Here is an 18,415-nt window from a genome sequence, read left to right as displayed (position 1 = left end):
TGAATCACTTATGCTTATTTGAATTTATGGTTTAGTCCTTTAGCAGCATTCCGCTACATGGGCTAGTTTGATTGAGCCCATTACAAGTGCATGGACCAGTGGACCTAAAAAATCATTCTCGTTATAATTTTTGTGGAGTAGGGTGGTGGGGTGGTTGATTTGGCTTATGGGGGCATGTCTATCACATGACTAGAGGAGGAATGTAAAACAAGCCGATTTGTGCTTTAATCATGTGTTCTCCAGAACTGTCCACTTTTCTCTCAACAAGAACAGGTAAATAATGAGCGGTGTGTCTTTACTTTATTGAAAGAAGACAAAAGAAAATATCACATTTATCATTTGTGCACATGAATCATGTTACATATGTGATAAACAATAATGTAGAGAACATCTTCACTAAAAGTAAAATTTACTTCAGGTCACATCCAGGAAATAAACTTTTATTCTGTAAAACATAAATGAGTGGAGGGAATGATGATGAGATAAACTGAGATCACTGAGGTTTATTATTACATGTTTTCAGGTGTAAAAACAACTTAAACTGTGAAAACAAACTCTTTTCTCTGCATTTTTTTTAAGACGGCCAGAGCGGGGAGGAAAACCTCTAAAATGCACCTCAGACACAGATTGGTAGGAACCAGAGTCTCGTTATACTTGATGTGCTGCTCTTTAGGTTCTTTAGTACTTAACATGACTGTTGTGTGAATGTTGCTCACAAACATCTGATAATGAATCAGATTCATCATTTTGACCGAGTTTCTCCTTTCATCAGTGATGACCAGAATTTTACGTTCTCTACGTGCTTGGCTGTAGAACCTACTTCCTGATTCTTCCTCATCAGTTAGTGGTTTGTTGTACACCATGACATTTTCAGTTACAAAAAATGGGTACTCTTTGTTTTCCACCATGTTTCTAATTGAGATGTTCTCAAGAACCTTGTTTAACTCTTTCTCACTCCCATCACATTGTTTCATTGCCCAATTCACAAGAACTCGCTCCTGCACTTTCTTCTAAGCTTTTCATTGTCCTTGTTCGTAGCTGAAGGTGCAGAACTACTGGCTAAGGGGTTCTTTTCCCACCTCACATGCCTGTAAATGATTCGACGGGTTGTAGTCTGTGTTCCTCTGAAAAAACAAATCCAGTAAACTTAAAGGGAATGTAGTGTCGTTCATTACATCAAGGAACCACCCAAGTTCATCGTTGTTTTTAATCTTATCCATGTCATCAGCATAAAAACACACTCTTTTTCAGCTTCTTATTTTTCAGATAATCCTCCAGAGCCTTCATTTCACCTTGATCGAGCTTCTTCTCCAGGTCATCAATCAGATTCTGGCTGTTTTTGGGATCAGAGACCCATTCGTCCAGTTTGGCCATGGTGGATACAGACCTGAGATCTGTTTTAAATTTAGACAATTTTCAGATAGTAAAAAAATCATCAACATAAAACATTTATTGTAAGATAACTAATGCCAAGTTCACACTACACGACTTTCCGAGTTATCAGGTCGCTGTACAGTTCACACTACATGACTGGATCTCTTGTAACCGGGAGTCTTTCAGGTGTGTCTGTATTTCACACTACAGGACTGATCGGTGATAGGGGGTTTCACACTACACCATCTATCACCAACTGGATCACCAACTTCTCTGGTCTCCCAAACTACGTTTTGTCACGAAAACACACGTGAGAAGTGACAAGGGGTTTAATGATACCACGTCCAAAAATACACTCAACAAGTAGCGAGCGATCAAAGTTTGTGTGCTGATGTGCAGCGTAAAATCAAAGAGGAAAAATAAATGAATCTGAGTGGATTTGGCAACACGACCAGCATGGATTGTTCTATAGTGAGTTGGAGGTTAATAAATATTGTTTGCAATGCAGCGTGGGTGTTTTGTAGAGAACAATAAGGTCAGAAATACTGTAAAACTCGTGTGTGTGCTGATGTATTCTGATATAAACTATATTACACCCCTGTACCACCTGTTTACACTCCTCCCCTGCGTTTCCCCTCACACCAGATCTTGCGTTCTTATTGGCTGTTCAACACTCACTGCCAGTTGGGCAACTCAGATCAGATATCTGACATACTAGAAATCTCGCTTTGACGAAAGCCGAGTTGTTCCCGAGCCGGCAAATCTAGCGCTGACCAGTCGCGAACGAAAATCAGGGCAAAAATCGTGTAGTGTGAACCAGGCATAAACGCACATGTACACCTACAGTGCTGTAAGAACCTTTTGGCCCCCCGTCTGTTTGAAAGTCTCAGTTACTGTATGTTTGTCACACTGAATGATTTCAGCTAAAGAAATAAAACATGAAATGAAACAAGTTGAGGCGCAGAGAACTTCTGAATAGAATTGCTGTACAGCGTTCTCTTTGTGTAACAGAGTTTCAGGTTGTATTTCTCAAAGCAGAGGCGATTTTCTGAAGTACTCCCGAGCCTAAGTGGCTGTATTTATCACAGTATCATGACTGTTTCTCATGCAATGATATCTGATAGCCCATTTTGTCCAAAAGGATTCTTGAACAGGTTCGGTTCAGGCTTCTTAAAACCTTGGTGCTTTTTAAAGAACTGGTAGCGTTTCCACCAGTAATTGGGAGCCGCAATGCGTCATAAACAGTGGGCGTGGCATGAGAAAAGTAACAGTACTAACACAATGGTGTAGCAGGTAGATTACCTGTGAGTGTTTGTGCTGTTTTTATAATTATCTATTAATATAATGAACTATTAAAAGATTTAGAAGGCGACTAGGTGTGAGACGATTGGTGAACCATTTGAAGGTTTCGTACATTTAACAGTGACTTCCACCCTCGACCCTCGATGGACTGAGACTGAGAATACACTGAATCTTTTCACAATATTATGTAGGGTAGATGGTGAATGACCCAAATTATTTGCAATCTTGCTTTGAGAAATGTTGTTTTTGTACTGACTGGCAATTCCTAATAAAGTTTTGAAGTTTTGAGCCATGACAGAAGCCCCCAGTTATAATATTTATAATATTTTTGAACTTACTTAGTGCAGCCATAGCTACATTAGTCTGGATCCTGCACATAATGAAAAAAAAAATTCAATAAAATACAGACTAAACCATAAATACAGCATGAAAAAGAATTTGCTCCTTCCTGATTTATTTAATTTTAGCGTATTTGTTTAAATAATACAGTTCTTGTCTTGTACTGTATATAAAATCAAATGACCCAGTGTGGAAAAATCTGGTCCTCAGACTTGGCACAGTTTTTCCCCAAATACCCTGATACAACCCTCCTATTTCTGTCCGGGCTTGGGACCTGCGCTAAGATCGCAATCTCTGAATCCATGGTACATAAAACAAATCTTGTTTTTGGACTATTTTAATTGAACACAGGTTTAAAATTTTTTTTATCAAAATTGAAAAAAATTGTCAGTTTTCCCTCTGGTTTAACTTGGGTTTGTATTTGTGTGTGTGTGTGTGTGTGTGTGTGTGTGTGTGTGTGTGGTGTGTGTGTGTGTGTGTGTGTGTGTGAATAGAGAGGTTTTTTCTTCACAGTGTCTCAGTTAGGATTGAATTCTGTGCACTTTGGCGCCGGTTACACAGCAGCGCTGCCTCCTCCAACACGTGTGAAGTTCTCTGTAGATTTCCTGTGTGTGTGTGTGGGTGTATTTTACTTTAAAGTTTTACTATTTTTAAATCTATTTAACAAGTCTTGGTTTATTTAAACTTGCTTTCATGCTCTGGTCATTATTTTTGTCACACTAATGTCACAGAAAGCCAAACAGAATCGTCAATAATGTGTTTCAGGCATCCACATACTTTTTATTTGTTTTATTTCCAGCGACAGAATCAACACAAAAAAAACTTTAAGAACATGGAAAATATAAACATAAAACTGTAAACTTTTCAGCTAATCATATTTCTAGACTAAACAGAGTTTTTACTTTCCGTCTAATGAAAGTTATGCCTGGTTCACACTACACGACTTTTGCCCAGATTTTCTGGTCGGCGCTCGGGAGCAACTCGGCGTTCGCTCTGCGATTGAAACTCGACTCTCAATCGCTATGTGTGAACTACTCAACAACTCGATCCAAACGACTGAAGAGAGATATCTAGCATGTCAGATATTTGAATCTGAGTTGCCCGACTGGCAATGAGTGCTGTGTCAAACAGCCAATGGGAACGCAAAATACGGTGTGAGGGGAAACGCAGGGGAGGAGTGTAAACAGGTGGGACAGGGGCGTAATATAGTTTATATCAGAATACATCAGCACACACACAACCTTTACAGTATTTCTGACCTTATCGTTCTCTACAAAACACCCACGCTGCATTGCAAACAATATTTATTAACCTCCAACTCACTACAGAACAATCCATGCTGGTCGTGTTGCCAAATCCACTCAGATTCATTTATTTTTCTCTTTGATTTTACGCTGCACATCAGCACACAAACTTTGATCGCTCGCTACTTGTTGACGTGCATTTTTGGACGTGGTATCATTAAACCCCTCGTCACTTCTCACGTTTGTTTTTGTGACAGAACGTAGTTTGGGAGAGCAGAGAAGCTCGCCTGCGATTCCAGTTGGTGATAGATGGTGTAGTGTGTGAAACCCCCTATCACCCATCAGTCGTGTAGTGTAAAATACACACCGACCTGAAAGACTCCCGATTACAAGAGATCCAGTCGTGTAGTGAGAACTGTACAGCGACCTGACCACTTGGAAAGTCGTGTAGTGTGAACATAAGTAAACTTAAAACACCAATTAATCTTCATTATTAAACCTGTAGAGCTTTAAAAACACAAAGTTCTGATTTTAGAAGCTGTTGTTTGTGGTAAATCTTCACTTACCTTTCAGGTGGCTGGATTGTAGAGCTCAGAAGTAACTTCCTTATTCTATTATTCTCACACTAGTGGTGGGTGGATCGATCCAAATATCGATAGTATCGATACCAACGTTGGTACTGGAATCGGATCGATACCAACGTGATGGGATCGATACTTACGTTTCAGTTTTTTTCTCGGCTACATTCAGTACCTTTCTCCCGTTTTATCAAAAATTGGACTTGTGTGTGTGTGTGTGTGTGTGTGTGTTTGTGTGTGTGTGTGTGTGTGCAAACTAGAGCTGGGTGGTTCCTGAATCACCCGGGTTAATGATTCGAATCTTTGTACTGAATCAGGAATCACGAGTCTGAGATGTCAATGAACCTGGATCCTATAAGTCCTCTGACTGGCTGCTGTTAAGTACACAAGACCAGTGATCAGACTCACGGAAACACCGGGATGATTTGGCTGAACCGGCTTCACTCCAGTCCGTGAATCTCAGTAATAAGATAAATATTCTGATAAACAAGCGGTTAAACACACTGGTGTTCGTTATGTGGCTGATTTTATGCACGTTATTATTATTATTATTATTATTATTATTATTATTATTATTATTATTATTATCAGTAGTAGTGATGTAGATTAGTAATGCAGCATATTTCCTTGTAAGCAGAACAACAACAAAATATAGTTATATTATTATTATTATTATTAACATGCAAATGCTTACAGACTACTTAATTACTGTACCACTTAAGGAGTATCATAGCCCCCATGGTAATTTATTGACTGTTTGTTTTTGTGCCACTGTGGCTGCCTGACTGGGTGAAGTTAAAATGGCAATTTATTGTTGACCATCCCCCTTGAACCCTTGACCCATTAATATACCCATCTGATTGCTAGGTGAGTCCACCCCCCTCTCCCCCATGATCAAGATTCCACTTAGAAAAAAGTGTCAACTTGTCACTGACAGGAGAAGTGTGAGGAGACAAGAGAATTAAGAGAGAAGGATTTATTTACAGAAGACAAGAGCACGGAGGACAAGTGATATCTAGATGCATTTTCATGCAGTAAATCAATCGCAATCAAGATGTCAGTAAAGTGACTCAAGTGACTCAAATGACTCAAGTGAACCGGATCACATTACTGAGTGACTCAGATTAACCTGAGTCCATAAAATGAACCGAATTTAGCACCACTATCTTTTACATATTATGCCTGGTTCACACTACACGATTTTTGCCCTGATTTTCGCTCGGCGAAAACAAAAGAATATCACATTTATCATTTGTGCACATGAATCATGTTACATATGTGATAAAGAGTAATGTAGAGAACATCTTCACTAAAAGTAAAAATCATCAAAGCGTTTTGAAGATTGTACATTTACTTCAGGTCACATCCAGGAAATAAACTTTTACTCTATAAAACATAAATAAATGAACAGAATGATGTTCCACGTGCACTGAGATGAACTGAGATCACTGAGGTTTATTATTACTCGTTTGTTTTCTGGTGTGAAAACTTCTCTTTTCTCTGTTTTTTTTTTAAGACGGCCAGAGCGGGGAGGAAAACCTCTAAAATGCACCTCAGACACAGATTGGTAGGAACCAGAGTCTCGTTATACTTGATGTGCTGCTCTTTAGGTTCTTCGGGCCTTAACATGATTGTTGTGTCAATGTCACACAAAAACATCTGATAATTAATCAGATTCATCATTTTGACCGAGTTTCTCTTTTCATCAGTGATGACCAGGATTTTTTTGTTTGTCAATTTCTACTTTATTGTACTTCATGAGGTTTTTTTGTTCTTCAGTTAGTGGTTCGTTGTACACCATGACTTTTTCTGCTACAAGAAATGGGTACTCACTGTGTTCTACCACATTTCTTATTGAGATGTTCTCAAGAACCTTGCTTAACTCTTTCTCACTCCCATCACATAGTTTCATTGCCCAATCCAGAAGAACTCGGTGCTGTGTTTCCTTTCTTCTAAGCTTTTCATTGTCCTTGTTCAGAGCTGAAGGTGCAGAACTACTGGCTGAGGGTTCTTCTCCAACTTTTTATTTATTTTCCAACTCACAAATATGGTCATATTCTAGATGTCATCTGTTCTAATAATGGGATTGTCAGTAAATTCTCTGGGCACTCTACCGGCCTATCTGATCACCTCTTTATTTCCTTCTGTGCCTCCTTACCCGTTCCCAAGTCTCATCCCAAACTGCTACGTTCATACTGAAATCTCTCTGCTGCTGATCCCTCTTCCCTGTCTACTCTTCTTAGTGTGTCTCATTTCAATGACATCTGTTTACTTCACTCTCTCGATGAGGCTACACTATCATACAACACAACACTGGCAAGGATTTTTGACACCCTGGCACCGATTAAGTCCCGGTTTGTGCCTTCCTCTCATTCTGCACCCTGGTTCAACGGCGAGCTTCGTGCCCTCAAAACGTTGGGTCGGCGCCTAGAGCGGCGTTATAAGAAATCTGGCCTCACGGTTCATTTTTTGGCATTTACGGACCACGTGGCCGATTATAAAGCGGCCCTAAATAAAGCTCGCTGTTTGTACTACACTGAGGTGTTTAAAAAAGCTGGTCAAAATCCTAAACGGCTGTTCACCACAGTCAAAAAACTAGTATGCCCCCCCAGTGACCCAGTTGTCCCTTCCCCTGGTTTGTGTGAGGCCTTCCTTAACTTTTTTAGTGACAAGGTGTCAACTATCTATAGGGGGCTTCAGGGTGCACCTGCATATGCCCCATCCCATCTTTCGCTGGTGCCTGGTTCTGAACTTTTCTCTTTGTTCCTACCAGTTGATTTTGCTGAAGTTTCACAAATCATCACTAAGTCAAAGTCTACCACATCCGCCCGTCTAGACCCAATCCCTACCTTCCTCCTTCAGTCCTCTGTGCCTGCTTTTGCTGCCCCTATCTGTCACATGGTCAATTTATCACTTTCTTCTGGCTATGTTCCTCCATCATGGAAACTCGCTGCAGTCGAAAGAGTCGTGGCATCCCAGCTGCTTGATTTCTTAAATTCTAATCACCTGCTCGAAGATTTTCAATCTGGTTTCCGTCCATATCATAGTACAGAGACTGCATTGCTTTGCGTTTTAAATGACCTCCTTCTGTTCGCTGACAAAAGGCTGGTCTCTATGCTTCTACTTCTCGAACTCACTGCCGCATTTGATACTATAAACCACACTATTCTTCTGTCCAGACTGTCCAATATTGGTCTTTCCGGCCTGCCACTTGCATGGTTTAAATCATACCTCTCTGACAGGCAACATTTTGTGCAGCTAGGGTGCCATGTCTCAAATAATGCATACATACATCAGGGTGTGCCGCAGGGCTCGGTCCTTGGACCATTGCTATTTATTCTATACATCTCTCCCCTGGGTGAAATTTTCCGAAATCACGGGTTAAAATTCCACTGCTACACGGACGACACACAGATTTATCTTAGCCTTAGGCCCTCTGATCCCTTTCCTCCTACTGCTCTCTCCAGGTGTCTTCAAGATCTCATCCTATGGCTGCGGGTGAATTATCTTCAATTAAATACTGATAAAACTGAGCTTCTGTATATTGGCTCGAAAGCTGCACTTTCCTCTTTCTCTTGCCCTGTTCTTCTCATTGGGAACACCTCTGTTTTTCCTGCTGCTACTGCACGGAACCTTGGTGTGACAGTCGACCCTCTCCTAACTTTTCAGCCCTACATCCGCTCCATCACAAAGTCTGCTTACTTCCACCTACGTAACATTTCTCGTCTTCGCCCCATGATTTCACCTCAGACAGCAGAGCTTTTGGTCCATGCTTTTGTTACTTCTCGGCTGGACTATTGCAACTCACTGCTCTATGGTCTTCCTAACAAGTCGATACGCCCTCTACAACTTATTCAAAATGCTGCGGCCAGGATCCTCACATCCACTCGAAAACACGACCATATCACCCCGGTTTTGGAGCAATTGCATTGGCTCCCTGTGCATAAACGCCTCCAATTTAAAATACTACTCCTTACTTTTAAAGCCCTTCATGGACTTGCCCCGGTCTACCTCTACCATCTGCTGACACCTTACAAACCCAGGCGTTCACTCAGGTCCTCCAATGCTGGCCTGCTGGCCACACCTAGATTTAGGCTGTCAACCTTGGGTGGCAGATCATTTAGTGTGGCTGCCCCCACTCTGTGGAACGCTCTCCCTTCTTCTCTTCGCTCTGTCTCTTCACTTCCACAATTTACATCTCTGTTAAAAACCCATCTCTTCAATTAACTATGTTTTCTTTTGTACCTCACTGAACTGTTTATTGTTCGATGTAAAGCGACCTTGGGTATCTTGAAAGGCGCTATATAAATTTAAAGTATTATTATTATTATTCTCCCACCTCACACACCTGTAAATGATTCGGTAGGTCTGTGTCCTTCTGAAAAAACAAATCCAGTAAACCTAAAGGGAATTTAGTACCGTTCATCACATCAAGGAACCACCCAAGTTCATCGTTGTTTCTAATCTTATCCATGTCATCAGCAGTGAGACACAGGGTGTGTTCGAAAAGCTAGTGTGCTGTCTACATAGGCAGCATTTTACGTCATCCTGTGCGCGCTCCCGAGAAGGAGGCTGTTCGAAATCCTAGATGCCTTAAAATCCTCACTTCTGAGGCATCTTATTATTTCAATGTTATTTTGGCTCAAGAACGAGTGAGCTCCGACGCTGCCTTAGTGATCAAGACAATCCCAGCATTCATGGCTGACGGGGCGGAGAAACGAATGGAGTTATTTTCAAACGTAAATAAAATATTACTGATTTTTAACTTGTATAAACTTGTACCGAGTGTTTTTATTTGCAAGTTCGGGCTTGTCAGGAAATTTAACCGTTATCGGTACATGAAGGGAGATGTTATTGACGTTAGCGTGCTGTGCTACCTCAGTTTATTGGTTTTAATGGCAAGATGCTAAATGCTAAACGTGAAATGCTAAACCCGATGTTATCGCTATCTAAGTAGTGCGTTCGAATAACCTGCCTTTTAAGTCACTGACTTATTAGAATACTCTCTACTAAGTCAGCTGCCTATGTAGACAGTAAGACAGCAAGGCAGCTCCCTAGGTTTTCGAACACACCCACAGACTCTTTTTCAGCTTCATGTCTTTCAGATAATCCTCCAGACCCTCCATTATACCCTGAGCGAGCTTCTCCTTCAGGTCATCAATCAGGTTTTGGCTGATTCTGGGATCAGAGACCCATTCTTCCAGTTTGGCAGTGGTGGATACAGACCTGAGATCTGTTTCAAATTGGATAGTGAAAAACCATCAATATAAAACATTTATTTTTAATTGACTAAAGCAAACAGTAACTGACTGTTTCTCATGCAATATCTGAGGGCATGAAAGTCTCGTACATTTAAAAGTGGCTTCCAGCCTTGCCCTACATCGACTGAGATTGTGAGTTCCCTGAATCTTTTTACAATATTATGTAGGGTAGATGGTGAATGACCCACATTATTTGCAATCTTGCTTTGAGAAATGTTTTTTTTTAACTGACTGGCAATTCTGAATAAAGTTTAGAAGTTTTGAGCCATGGCAGAACCCCTCAGTTTTATTATTTATAATATTTATAATATTTCTGAACTTACTTATTGCACCCATAGCTTCGTCAGTCTGGATCCTGCACATAACGAGAAAAAAAATTAATAAAACTAAACTTTCCATGAATCCATGGTACATAAAAACAATAAAAATTTATTATATAAAAATCTTGTCTTTGGACTTTTTTAATTGCACGCAAGTTTTAAAAATGGAAATAATCGTTGTTTCACTGAACTGAGGTAGAATAGAGGTGATTCTTCACAGGGTGTCAGTTAGGATTGAATTCTGTGCAATTTGGCGGCCTCTGCCGGTTACACACAGCGCTGCCTCTTCAGACACGTGTGAAGTTCTCTGTAGGTTTCCTGTAGTTCGTGGGTGTGGGTTATTTTACTTTAAAGTTTTACTATTTTTAAATCTAATTAACAAATCTTGGTTTATTTAAACTTGCTCTCATGCTCTGGTCATTATTTTTGTCACACTAATGTTACAGAAAGCCAAACAAAAACGTCAATAATTAGTTTCAGGCGTCCACATACTTTTTATTTGTTTTTATTTCCAATAAGTGACAGAATCAACACAAAAAACTTAAATAAAAGGGAAAAATTTAACATGAAACTGTACATTTTGCAGCTAATCATATCTCTTGACTACATAGAATCTGTCTGATGTAAGTAAGTAAACTTAAAACAGTAAATAATCTCCATTATTAAACCTGTAGAGCTTTAAAAACACAAAGTTTTGATTTTAGAAGCTGATCTCTGTGGTAAATCTTCACTTACCTTTGTGGTGGTTGGATTGTGGAGCTCTGTGTTAGTTTACCGAGGTTCTTGTGACCCTCACTGCGGTTGGAATAATAAAGTGTGTGGACGTCATAATGAGGCAAAGTCCAACACTGCTGAAAACTACTGGAATCATATCATGACATGAGTGATAAAAAAGATAAAATGCTCAGTTTTATTCTTGGGATTTTATTAATATTAACAGCTGATCTTATACAGTGACTGAATTAGTGGAACATAAACTTTAAAACGTTCAGCTTCAGTTTTCTGTGCAGGACACCAAAGTACACAGTGGCAGCTTGGCAGTGGTGGGGCTTAAACCAGTGACCTTTTGATCTAGTACCTTTACTACTGAGCTACCACTGCCCTGTCAAACCTAAAAAAACATAAAAAATGAGATTTCTTTTCTTCTTTCGGCTGCTCCTGTATGTAGGAGTCGTGTGTGATTAAAAACCCTGGTACGATGTTCTTCTGTTGGAATGCGGTCTCAGAAGGTTGGAATGATTTTTTCAGTCTGTCTGATATTAAAAGTAGTTTGATTTGAAACTTCTGTGTGACAAATATGCAAAAATAGGAGAAATTTTACAGCTTTGTGCAGGTATTGTTTTAAAAATCAATAAAAGAAATAAAAAAACAGTAAATATTTTTTTTCTGAGTATTTTCAGCACAGACGTCCTTAATCAGCCAGTCGACGAGTGTGGAAACAAAACAATGGATTAAAAAACATTCATGATCGGGGCTGCAGTGTGAAGCCGTGAACGTTAAAGACTCAAAATATTGAGAAATAATCAAAATCTTGGATTATATCTGAACAAATGGACGTATTTTCCCAGCGTAAGATGACAGTTTGGGTTTGTAACCTAGGCAAAACTCCTGTTCCATGTACTGTTCTCTGATCCTCCACAAATACACTAACGAGGATTTTCTTTCCGCCCTTGGATCGTTTTCAGATACGAGTCCAGTCTTTCTTTTCTTTGAATATTTTTGAACACAGCGAGAGCAGGAGCGAACACCTCCAGGATGCTCCTCAGGCAGCGATTTACAGGAACCTCGGACTCCTCAAAGCCGATCTGCTTCTCTTTAGGCTCTTTAGAACCTAAGAGGACAGTTTTCTGAATGTCACACACAAACATCTGATAATGGATCAGACTTGTGGTCTCTGTGGAGTTCTTCTTCTCATCCTTCACGACGATGATCTGTTCTTCACCAGTTTGTGGGTTCTTAAACACTGTGATGTTTTCAGCTATGAAGAACGGGTACTCGCTGTGTTCTACTACGTGTTTTACTGAGATACGGTCGAATAATTTCTTGAACTCCTCCTCACTGCCGCTGCATTGATTCATTAACCAGTTACAAAGCACAGTGCCGTACTGCTCGATTCTTCTGTTCGGCTGTCCTTCCACGTTCCTCCTCTTCTCTCTTTTTGGTTTTGGGTTCTTTAATGAAGACATGTTGGAGCAGTTGGCTTTCTTAAGCTCTTCACCCGTGTTCCTTAGTGTGTCCGTGCGTTTTTCTAGCCGTCCACCATCTGCGGACTGTAGTTGAAGGTCTCGGCTCCAAGTACTAGGGGGAACGTCTTCAAGCTTTGGAAAAATGATCATTCCTTGTGGTCCATCCGGCTCATCAAAATCATCTCCATGATTGTAACTGCTCTGCTGCTTATCTTCTGGCTCCAAACCTTCCACAACCAGACCACCGCTCTTTCTTCAAATGAGGTATCGACTTTGTCCTGTAGCTTGGACTGTAGCTGGACAACTTGCTCTTTTTGGCAAACAGAGGAACATTAAAAAAGGTTTTGAGAGGATGTTTGAGGAGGACAGTCAGTGTCGTCCATTTCCTGCTTTTCTTTTAATTCCCTGGTTCCTCCACTGCTTCTGACAGCTTGCTGAATCTGATCTGCGTTTTCTGTTGGGTGTGGAACGTCCGCTTTGAAGTCTAGGTCTGCGCTTTTGGACTCGTAATCCGTGACCTCCATGTTGTGTGTGTGACTGACATCAGTGACACCTTCACATATGAACACGTCCTCATTTGGGAACACAGTGTGAGGAAACACTCTGCTATTAAAACTTGAGCTGCATGAAGATCCGTATCCACTGCTGTTCAAATCATCTGCATTATGGTTTATGGAGTCGTCGTAATTACTGTACTGTTCAGGCTTTTTCTTGGCTGTTGAGGCCTTACTTCTGACCTTCTCAAAAAAGTGGTCAAGTGTATTTTTAGGAAATTTGGCTCCTTTAACGTCTGTAAGAAATGAACGAAGATCTTTTCTCTGTCTGATCTCGTTGATCTCTTTAGCAGTGAGACACAGACTCTTTTTCAGCTTTATGTCCTTCAGATAATCCTCCAAACCCTCCATTTCACCCTGAGCAAGCTTCTCCTTCAGGTCATTAACCAGTTTTTCACTGATTTTAGGATCAGAGACCCAGTCGTCCAGTTTGGCCATGGTGGATAAGGTCTTGAGATCTGTTTCAAAACCACACAAAGTTGTTGTTAATAAAATACACTTACATTTCCTGACTTGGTAGAGCATTTAAACAATTAATCATTAAAGATCAAATTAACAAAAATGTCAATGTGTGTGTTTACCAATTAATGTAAAACATTTACTAATAAAAAATCTTAAATGTCAGAATTGCAGCAATTTAATTCCACATCCGACTACAATCGACAGAAATCTTCAAAAGTAATAATAATAATAACAGTAATAATAATAGTAATAATAATAATGTTTTGATTATATAGCACCTTTCACAGTCTCAAGGTCACTTTACAGTAGAGGGAAAAACCAAAATACTGACTAAAAAGAAAAGTCTAGAGATTTAAAAAAGTGATATAAGAACAATCTTGGGGTGGAGAGTTTCAGGGCTTAGGAGCAACAGCACTGAAAGATCTGCCACCCTTGAGGACAGTTTAGTCAGAGGCGTAGAGAGGAACCTTCCACCGGAGGACCTTAAGGAGCGAGAGGGAGTGTAGGGGTGTAAGAGCTCTTAAACAAAAGCTGGGGCCAGACCATGGAGAGCTTTAAATGTAAGAAACAGAATTTTGAATTTGATGCATGATGTGATTGAAAGCCAGTGCAATTCTCTGATTTCAAACAGTGAAAGAGAAACTGGGAAAAAAACAGAGAAAAGACGAAAAGCAGATGAGAAGTGGCAGCAAGATGCGCACAACATACTCTGAACTCAGTACCTGGTGATGTTTGGAGATCACAATCTGTTTCATCCATGGCTTCATGGTTCTGGATTCTCTGTCTTTTTTCCTATGTGGGTTCACCAGAGAGAAAATGTGACTCTAATACAATTCTAAATGTCTATAAATCCCAGAGTTACAAACAGAACCGAAGCTTTCACCACGTTACTCACTCTCGAGTGGCTCGGTTCCGGAGTCTCTGTCTTTTCTGCTTTAAAATAAAAAGAACATGAATAACTGAGAATTCAGAAAATGTTCCATCTTTTTAATCTTCAGGATGAATCACACCGCATGAAGCTACTTACCCAGATCTTCCATCACATGAGACTCGTGTCTCTTCAGCCATTCTAATGTTAATTCATAGGCCTTACTGCTGTTCAGATGCTTATAAACTGTCCTCATCTGCTCCTCTTCTGGTTTCTGGCTACTGATCTCATTCAATGCTTCCTTAGAAATCACTTCCTTCTCAAGCAGACAATCAGCCAGACCGTTTACGCTCTTCACTCGGCCCACGATTTCACTCCTGTGGACCTTCAGGAACCGTTCGGCGGGGGACGCCATCTTCACCTGTTCAAAATCAACCACAATGTCGGTGCACTTTTTTATATTGAAGCATCTGTAATGGTTAAGTGGGTCAAACTGGTTAAGAGTAAGTCAGCATGAATCGAGCTTCAGCAACATTCACACCAAACTCCTCGCCCTGTGTCATGATGGACCTCACTCTCTCGATCTAAATAAATCTGAATCGTGAACTGGTTCTGTTCAGGCTTTTAAGAATCTCTGTACTATTCTGAGAACCGCCGGTGCTATTGGACCCGAGGATGTGTCACCAGCAGACGGGGCGCTGCACAATGCACGGCTGGAGTAAACATGAGCAAGAAGCCGAAGGAGTGCATAGATTACCTGTGAGGATTTGTGCAGCTGTTACAGATGTACAGGCAGTATGGATCAACTATTTGTGATAAGAGAACGTTCTTGTTCCTCTACAGCCTGACACGCCCTCAGATGTTGGCACGGCATGTTGAAGACAAAAAAGAGTGATTAGGTTTACAAACTAAAACACTGTTTGAAAATGGCTGTTTGTGCACAGAAATAAAGGAAAGGCCCTTCACCATACTGTTGCTATAAATATGAGAATATTTTATTTATTTGATGTTATTGATGTATAACTGATGTGCCTGTTAGAACCGTTAAAGAGTGAGAACAGCAAAAAAATCAGATTGTCCTATTTTCTATGCAAAATACTAATTCACTGGGCAAATGGCAGGAAACACCCTGGACAGGTCGCCAGTCCATCACAGAACACACACACACACACACGAGTAAATTTTGCAGCTCCAGTTGTTTTTGCGTGTGTGAGAGAAAACCCGGAGAACCTGATGGAAACCCACACTGACCCCTGCTCACCCAGCCTGCTAAGAAATCGAACCCAGGACTTTCTTGCTGTGACGCAACAGCACTACCCTTTGCGCCACTCTGCCACAAAAAATAATAATTTTGTTCATTGTTTATTACATGAATGTAACTGTTGGGTAGAAATGGCGTCAGTATAAACAAAATATGTCTTTTTCTCCACTTAGGGCTGTAATTCATGTTATTATCACAGTTCAGCAATATTCTTTTACATTAGATCAGTGCTTTTAGATCAGTGTTTCCTGTTTACATGGTTTCTTTCTAATAACACTGTGATATACAGCATCATAACTAACAAATGAATAGTTACATAAATAAATGAATCACTGAATATAAGGAGATGCACATTAATAGTCCAGAATTTTATCTTCAGGGGCAGTGATAGCTCAGTGGTTAAGGTACTGGACTAGTAATCAGAAGGTTGCCGGTTCAAGCCCCACCACTGCTAAGTTGCCACTGTTGGGCCCCTGAGCAAGACCATTAACCTCAACTGCTCAAAATCATGTTCAGGTCATAATTGTGAGTCGCTTTGGATAAAAGTGTCTGCTAAATGCCGAAAATGTAGATAAGAATCGTGTTTTTGGTGCAAGATATAAACTTTCACTTTCAGTTTAGTAACACATTTATTCATTATATTAGTTTAAGCATATTTTACACGACAGTGTTAATAAATTATTATTAACACGTAATAAATTAACAATAATAAATGTTTCATTTTGCAGCCGTAATAAAGAAAAGCATTTCTCACATCAGCAGCGTGAATATTAAACGTTCTTACCTGGCGGAGATCAGACTGTAGAGCAAAGAGGAAATGCCCTGCTCCTGATTGTGTCAGATAGAATAAAGGTAAAAAATGTCACACAGAGAGACGAACTTCAGACTCGTGTCAGGACTCGTCACGTGTGGGAGGAGAAACCAACATGGAACCTTCATTCATTTCTTTATTCAGACCTTCAACTGCTTTAGGGACAACTGTTTGAGGGACAGTGGTAGCCTAGTGGGTAGAGCTTTGGACTATCAACCGGAAGATTGGTGGTTCAAATCCAGGCTCTGCTATTCAGCCACTGTTGGGTCCTTGAGCAAGGCCCTTAACCCTGTCTGCTCCAGGGGTGCTGTATGATGGCTGACCCTGCGCTCTGACCCCAGCTCCCTGTACAACTGTATACGTATATATGACAAATAAAGTATATCTTCTTTTCATTGTCAGAGTCACAGTGGGTCAGGCACCATGCCCGGACACTGTGTGCAAGACATAAATGCGCTCTTTTAATAAAATGTGCTCCAATTCTCACAAACTCCAAAATCATGGAGGGGCACCACATACTAACGTTGGTTTTGAAAAAAAATGACCAACATGCTCATGATCAAATGTCCATATAGTTTCGACCACAGAGTATTTAATGGTATTTTTTTTCCTGTGAGTGAATTACTGTAATGCATACTTTAACCACAAAAACACACTGTTGTTTTTGGAAAGAATTACCAGTGAGGAGCAGGATTGGTGCTGTGGACTACTAACCGGGGTGCTTACACAGCATTGAAGACCCCGTCCACTTTTTATAGTCCCGTCTTCTCTCACCCAGCAGATTAGCGACTGATTTTGTCCGCTGCACCGCCTGCACTGCCGATTGTGCCTGCTAAGGGGCACCCAGACGACCGGTAACAATACTAATAATTGTGTAAACCAACGTGACATCAACAATGAAGTGATGTCAACAGTCTGTCTGTGGTACGAGAGCTACAGCTTGTCACTGTTAGAACTGATCTACCTGTTGAACATAAATGATGAAGTGTATGAACAACAAAAACTACAAACTGAATAATGAAAAACACTTTATTTTAATATAATTTGCAGACATTTTAAAATAAGTCAACTGTAATCAGGAAAATAAATCAGTAATTATACTGCAAACAACAAAAAGCATCATTTTTAATAAGCATAAAGCATTATATAACTTTGAGATCAAAGTTCGAATCTCAGCTGTGCTACTGACCGGCCAAGGTGGCTGCACAGGCACACGACTGGCTGGGTGTCTGTAAGTGGAAGGGACAGTGGTCAAGCGCTGCAGCAACACCCTCTGCTGGCCAGTCACGGTGCCTAACCCCATTCCCAAAGATATCATATTGCAGCGGCAGCTGTAAGTGACCCCACCTGACCTTTGTCCTTCCAAGTGGGTGGTGGCATTGAAGGTGATTATAACTCGTTTAATGAATACTTTCGTGTTTCATTTAGTTCTGCTTTAAGAAAATGTTTTAAAAATTCTGTACAATTAAATGTGACCGGATGGCTTCGGATCTTTGCACGTTTTCAAATCAGAGAGTACAGCTTTTTCTTTTGCTGGATGTTTTTGTACACAGCAAGAGCAGGAACAAAAACCTTTGAAATGCACCACAGATACGGGTCTATAGTGAAAGACCTGTCGATGCTCCTCTCTTCCTCTTGAGGACCTAAGACGATCGTCGATGGAATGTCACACACGTACATGTGATACTGGAGCAGAGTTTGTGTGTCGATTGAGAACTTTTTCTCATCAGTGAGGTAAATCATTTTATTTACACCAGTTTTTGGGTTCTTATAGTTCATGACATTTTCAGCCTTTAGAAACGAGTACTCGCTGTGTTCCACAACATCACTGATCAATATACAATCAAATACTTCC

General features: G+C 40.4%; 1 protein-coding gene across 5 annotated transcripts; it reads right to left on the bottom strand.

The window, feature by feature from the left end:
* Positions 1 to 281: 281 nt before the first annotated feature.
* LOC134320300 (uncharacterized) lies at positions 282 to 16,536 on the bottom strand. 5 transcript variants are annotated; one of them, XM_063001648.1, is made up of 9 exons: positions 15,246 to 16,536; positions 14,648 to 14,909; positions 14,516 to 14,553; positions 14,343 to 14,412; positions 11,154 to 13,616; positions 10,422 to 10,453; positions 3,015 to 3,046; positions 2,219 to 2,297; positions 282 to 1,394 (listed from the first exon to the last, which is right to left on the bottom strand). In XM_063001648.1, exons 2-5 carry the CDS (start codon positions 14,901 to 14,903, stop codon positions 12,937 to 12,939), a joined length of 1,044 nt encoding a protein of 347 aa, XP_062857718.1. In that variant the 5' UTR covers positions 14,904 to 14,909; positions 15,246 to 16,536; the 3' UTR covers positions 282 to 1,394; positions 2,219 to 2,297; positions 3,015 to 3,046; positions 10,422 to 10,453; positions 11,154 to 12,936. The 5 variants fall into 5 exon arrangements, with proteins under 5 accessions (XP_062857718.1, XP_062857714.1, XP_062857717.1 ...); XM_063001644.1 differs by having other exon boundaries at positions 282 to 2,297; XM_063001647.1 differs by lacking the exon at positions 2,219 to 2,297.
* Positions 16,537 to 18,415: the final 1,879 nt, after the last annotated feature.

This window comes from Trichomycterus rosablanca, chromosome 9 (genome assembly GCF_030014385.1).
Source record: "Trichomycterus rosablanca isolate fTriRos1 chromosome 9, fTriRos1.hap1, whole genome shotgun sequence".
Taxonomy (NCBI): domain Eukaryota; kingdom Metazoa; phylum Chordata; class Actinopteri; order Siluriformes; family Trichomycteridae; genus Trichomycterus; species Trichomycterus rosablanca.
This window is presented reverse-complemented; position numbering and strand designations above follow the sequence as displayed.

Coding starts and splice junctions, on each gene's coding strand:
- LOC134320300 (XM_063001644.1), bottom strand. CDS start 14,903: ATGGCGTCCCCCGCCGAACGGTTCCTGAAGGTCCACAGGAGTGAAATC. Junction 14,413..14,515: donor CGGAACCGAGCCACTCGAGA/GTGAGTAACGTG, acceptor GAACCCACATAG/GAAAAAAGACAGAGAATCCA. Junction 13,617..14,342: donor TGATCTCCAAACATCACCAG/GTACTGAGTTCA, acceptor GTTTTGAAACAG/ATCTCAAGACCTTATCCACC.